Source organism: Corella eumyota, chromosome 1, assembly GCF_963082875.1.
Source record: "Corella eumyota chromosome 1, kaCorEumy4.1, whole genome shotgun sequence".
In the NCBI taxonomy this organism is placed as follows: domain Eukaryota; kingdom Metazoa; phylum Chordata; class Ascidiacea; order Phlebobranchia; family Corellidae; genus Corella; species Corella eumyota.
Genome location: NC_137490.1, coordinates 10,739,010 through 10,745,009, shown reverse-complemented (window position 1 = coordinate 10,745,009; position 6,000 = coordinate 10,739,010). Strand labels below are relative to the sequence as shown.

The window sequence follows — 6,000 nt, the reverse complement described above, 5'->3', positions numbered from 1 at the left end:
AAATATAAATTGAAAATGGATATATTAAATATTTACGTAAAATATAACGTTGTCCTATTAAAGTTTTAATTTAAACATTTTGTAACTAAAATACGTAGTCTAAGTTGAATATAACTGTAAGTTTTTAGTAAAAAGTTGCAAAAATAATACATAAAAACCTAATATTTCTTTGCAAAACAAAATTAAAGGTGTAGCAAATTTACAATTGCCTGAAGGCGGATTACAACTTAAAATAACTTTTTTTAGCATTTTATTAAAAGTAAAGTAAAATCTCAATTTCAAAAAAAAGTAATTTATATAAATAGTATGGGTGCAAGAACAAATTTATTTTGGTTAACAGTTGTGCTGATCAACCAAGACTGCATTGTAGTCAAACAATATGAAAAGCAATTACTACGGCCTAGCGCTTATACTATTGGGTACTCTATCAGTTGTATTTAGCCAAGAAGTTAATGCAAACATAGCGGAAGGCAATCCTCCTTTAGATAGAGAACCCTCTTTGGAATGCTACTTCTCGAATGGAAACAGTGGGCCCAGGGGGGAAATGAGTAATGAAGAAGCGGTAGAAGATGAAGACAATTTGTTTAACCCTTTTACCATATTGCCAATGCTTGGAATATTACAAGATATCACAAGTCTGGGTGAAGTTTCTTTCTTAGAACCAGTACACAACGGTATGCCAAATGGCAAAGCCTTTTCGCATACATTAGAATTTAATCAAAATTACGCCAATTTTCGGGATGATATTCACACTACCCTTAATAAAGCAATCCAAATGCTAGATAACAATTTACCAAACAACAGTTTTGATATGACGAATGAAAATTTGGTTGGTGAGACGTTAAATAGTTTACAGGAAGCAAAACGACTTCTTACTGAGCCGGAAAGTGGTATTCGTGGACCCCCTGGAATTATGATGGAAGAAACAAACATACCATCTAAGTCAAATATTGCTACGGCACTGAAAGTACTTAAAAGTGCCTTACAACAGATCTTATTACCAAGCTTTAGACTTTCTTCAGATTCTGCTACTGCAGATTCGCCAAAGTTAAAATTGGCAAAGCTAGTTGAAAGGTTAATTACTTGGATCTCTAATCTGCAGGTTACGACTTCAGAAATGTTTAATGCTTCACAGCAAAATAATGTTTTCACATTTTTATCGACAATATTTGAAGAATTTACACAAAAACTTTCGGAAATACATTCAAGCTCGTCGAATGAATTGAATATTAGCAGCGAACAGGAAGAGTATGAAAGAAAGTCCTACGAACTTTATTTATCTCGTCGAAGAACTAATAACTTGAATAACAATCCATACTTAACGCGTCAAAGAGCTAACTCAAGCCAAAATCATGGCGATACTGGAATAAGTAGCCACAGTCATATTCAACGATTGGATATAAGTGACTATACTGACAAAGGGGCTGAACCAAAAGCGTATTCTCAATATGTTGCTCGCTTGAGAGCTGGAAATCTATCAAGTTCTGAATATGCTGACAAGGGGGCTGCGCCAAAAGCGTATTCACAATATGTTGCTCGCTTAAGAGCTGGAAATCTATCAAGTTCTGACTATGCTAATAAGGGGGCTGAACCAAAAGCGTATTCCCAATATGTTGCTCGCTCAAGTGCTGGAAATCTATCAAGTTCTGACTATGCTGATAAGGGGGCTGAACCAAAAGCGTATTCCCAATATGTTGCTCGCTCAAGTGCTGGAAATCTATCAAGTTCTGACTATGCTAATAAGGGGGCTGAACCAAAAGCGTATTCACAATATGTTGCTCGCTTGAAAGCTGGAAATCTATCAAGTTCTGACTATGCTGATAAGGGGGCTGAACCAAAAGCGTATTCACAATATGTTGCCCGCTTAAGAGCTGGAAATCAACCAAGTTCTGACTATGCTAACAAGGGGGCTGCGCCAAAGGCGTATTCACAATATGTTGCTCGCTTGAGAGCTGGAAACCCATCGAGTTCTGACTATGCCGACAAGGGAGCTGCGCCAAAAGCGTATTCACAATATTTGTCAAGGCAAAATGCTAGAAATATGCAAGAAAAGGACCCACAAACAAGGTTATTGGATTCAATCAAGGCATTTTTTGACAAATTAACAGAATGGCTAACCAATGTCAATACACATTCTCAAATTGATAATAATTATAGAAATCCATCTTCGGAAGCGGTTATGCCCGAGTCTCAAAGATATCGAAATCAGGAAACGTCAACAAATCTTTATAACAACTATATTTCTCGTCAAAGAGCAGGTAACCTTTCAAATTATGGGGACACAGGGTCGAATTCAAATTCTTACGAATTTCTTGCACGGTTGTTGTCGGAAAATAACATAACTTATGGGGATAAAGGTGGCCAACCTAAAGCTTTCGTTCCAGGAGCAGATAATCTAAAGGTTAGCCAACTTTTGAGACTTGCAAATATTTCCTATCGATTAGGTGATAAAGGTGGTCTTCCTAAGGCCTTTGTTCCGGGTGAAGATAACCTTAAAGTTAGTCAACTACTCGAACAACTTGGATATTTGTTAAGATATGGAGACAAGGGTGGTGAACCAAAAGCTTTTGTGCCAGGTGCAGGTAACCTCAAAGTAAGTCAACTTCTTGAAATGGGTGGAAATATACTCCGATTAGGAGACAAAGGTGGTCAACCAAAGGCTTTTGTCCCAGGAACAGATAACTTAAAATTAAGTCAACTTCTTGAAATGGGTGGAAATATTCTCCGATTAGGAGATAAGGGTGGAAGGCCTAAAGCTTTTATTCCTGGAACCGACAATTTAAAAGTTAGCCAACTTCTTCAACGAGCTGGACTTAACACGGGTGAGCCTATGGGCCAGTTCCTTGGTGGAATTTTGTCAATATGGACAGAAATGTTTCCTAGACGTCAAAATCGCCCAAGGTCCAATGAAAAATTAGTGTGCTTTAAAGGGGCACAGTGGACAGAAAGTAACGTTGATTTAACAACAACAAATGGCGAGAATAATTCAGAAGAAATCGACTCTATTTCCCAATCTGATGAAACAAATCAAGAAAACACCCTGGTGACAGTTCGCGACGCGAAGAAACTAATATCTAGTGAAGTTTCAAGAATCCTTGGAGGTAATTTTTTAAATTCATATTTTATTGCAATTTGTAATAAATAATCATCAATTAATGGCGATTGTTTTTTTAAATAGCAATAGCCGTGGAGATGGGAGCGTCAAATCCGGAACTTGCTACTTCTTTTCGAAATGCTGTTAACCAAGTAACTGGCCAAACAAGTAATAACCTTTTTAAATGTAACAATTTTATTGTAAAAATATAGAAAAATCCCTGACATTACATTAACCATTAGCTTATCACGTCTATTGGTTAGAATTTACATCCAAAATTTTTTTACGTCATAGGTCAAGTTCAACCGCTGATTGAGGTAATGTGGTCCGAATGCAGCGAACGATGTGGGCCTGCCACACAAACAAGAACTTTGAAGAACGGAATTACTGAAATTCGTGCCTGTAATCAACCAGCATGCTCAAGTTAGTTTTTGATAAGGGTATTGACAATAGAAACAAACAAAACGGCAGACCAAATACAAACAGCAAGCCTTTAAAAAACCTTAGAATTTAGTATTATACATTTAATCCCACAGTCTATATACAAAAAAGGCACTTTAACATTAAATGGTTTGCGATAATATCAAATTAAAAAAAAAAGGTTGCCCTTGGGGCTTTTGCCCAATAAACTTGTTTGTACTTAAAATTTAGGATTACATAACAATAAAATGTTTACCTTCGTTATCAACCTACTTAAAAAATATATTAGCCATTTTGTTAAAAATAATTATATTGAAATATTTTGTTTAAAAAAAATTTTTTGTACACCCTTTTTCTTATTTTAAATTAAACATTTAGCTGCTTTAAACCCGTGCAGTACCGGGGAACATCAATGCCATGAACATGCAACTTGTTTAAATTTGGGTTCTGCCGATTATAAATGTTCGTGTTCGCCAGGATATCGTGGTAATGGTTATAACTGTTCCCAACAAGGAGGTAGAGCACTTATATTTTTTTATTTTTGTATAAAAGTTGCACAAATTCATATCTTTACAACATTTTGTGCTGCTTTCAAATTTAGAATGTCCTGAGACCATATATTCGACCTTAACATACGGTGGTCGATGTTTTGCGCCAATTCACGACTATGAAGCAGACACACCAGCTAAACTCAATGCACTTTGTCTTGAAAGTGGTGGCGCAGTCGCACATATAACAAGCGTTGGCACTTGGTTACAAGTTGGAAACTGGTTACAAAAAAATTCGCCAAATTACAGCAGGTAAGTCAAAATTAAAAAAGTAAATCAAAAAGTAAGTCAAAATTAAACTATTTTATTTTCTACCCAGAATGCAAGTTGCGTTTTCCAAAATTAGGTGTTTTTTTAATTTTGCCACATATACGATTTAATAACATACCGATAACATTTTCTGTGTTCTTTTTACACAAAATTATACATTAAGTATTTTTATTCAGTATCATGCTTGCCCCTTGGGTTGGAACCGTAAGAGAAGAAAACGAATGGTTACATTACGATACTTCTGGGCCCTCGCGACCTGCTTTCCATTACTGGGCTGATGGTCAACCTTCTGGTCCAGAGAGCGGCGAAGACTGTGTGGCCTACTCCCCTTATTCCTTCCAGGCAAGAAGTATTTCTTGCTCGGAGTTGACCAGTGTAATTTGCGAGTATTAAATAAACCCAGATTTATGTATTCGTATTTGCTTATACCCGCTAATCATTATTATTATTGAAACAAAAATGTTAGTTACCAAATTTTTAAAACTTTTGTAATTATTTTAATTTGTAAACAATCGCTTTATATTCTATAACCGAAAAAAATCATTTTAAAAATATTATTATCTTTCTTGTTGTTTGTTTATTAACAATATGCGGGCACAGGAAATAACAATAAATAATCCGTAACACTTTCAAATAAGTCTGAATGTTTGCTTAACTACTTAAGAGCTATGGTTCAATATTCATAACTACGTAAAACACCAGCAAAATAGAAATACTTTAGCGCAAAGTGCTCTTGCTATTCGATTTCTCACATAAATATCGCATTTTAAACGCGTGTGTTCTGTGTAATGAAATGTAGTCATAGTAACCTTAACTAAATAGGAAAGTTGTGTATTTTAAGCTAGCGAAAGTTTATAATTTTAGATTTAAGAAAAAACAACGTGCTCTTGCTTAGATTAACAATCTATAATGTAAATAAATTTATTAATTAAAAATGTATTTTAGCTTAAAAACTGCGGGCACTTAGAGATAAAAATACAAAACCGTGTAGTTTACCATATTTTTAATTTTTTAACTTTTTATAAAATTCCCGTGTGTGTAACTATTAAATTTAGATTAAAAAAGTTAAACAGTCTTAAAAGATAAAATAATGAGTGAAAGCTTGCCCGAAGATAAAGAAGAGGTTTATATTTTTAAAGTACCTCCTGCACCAGCAGCACCACAGGAAGAAAATAATGAAACTGCAGCAATTGTAGTAGCTGCTGTTATTTGTGTGGTTATTGTTATCGTCATTGTTATTTTATGGAAAGTTAGTACTTTTGGTTGTATTTTTATTAAATAACCACATACCCAGACTAACTTAAACGACTTTAAATACAAACTACATTAGGCTTACATCAATTTTATTTATAATGAACATAGTTTACAATTTGTTATAAATAAATTATTTACAGTTAATGCAAAGGAAACAAAACGAAATGAAAAGTCTTCAGCGCAATATTGAACAATCTATAAAAACGTCACAATATAGTGACCAACCTACTACGTCACAGCACCAAATGACCTCATCCACCAAACTAACCAAGCCTCCAGTTAAGACAAATCAAATTATGGAACATCCTAATATGATTTCGGACGACCAAATATTCTTTTCAGAGTCTAATTATCCACTTGTTGAAAAAAAAGAAGATGTGATTTTGCCTCCTCTTACTCCGATCCCCAGTCTTT

General features: G+C 34.7%; 1 protein-coding gene across 1 annotated transcript; it reads left to right on the top strand.

Moving 5' to 3' along the window:
• The first annotated feature begins 343 nt into the window (after nucleotides 1-343).
• On the top strand, nucleotides 344-5,024 carry LOC145748208 (uncharacterized). Its single transcript, XM_082564945.1, has 6 exons — nucleotides 344-3,101; nucleotides 3,179-3,262; nucleotides 3,389-3,517; nucleotides 3,893-4,030; nucleotides 4,116-4,314; nucleotides 4,509-5,024. The coding sequence occupies exons 1-6, from the start codon at nucleotides 380-382 to the stop codon at nucleotides 4,723-4,725; spliced, it is 3,489 nt and encodes a 1,162-aa protein (XP_082421071.1). The 5' UTR covers nucleotides 344-379; the 3' UTR covers nucleotides 4,726-5,024.
• The last annotated feature ends 976 nt before the right edge of the window (nucleotides 5,025-6,000 follow it).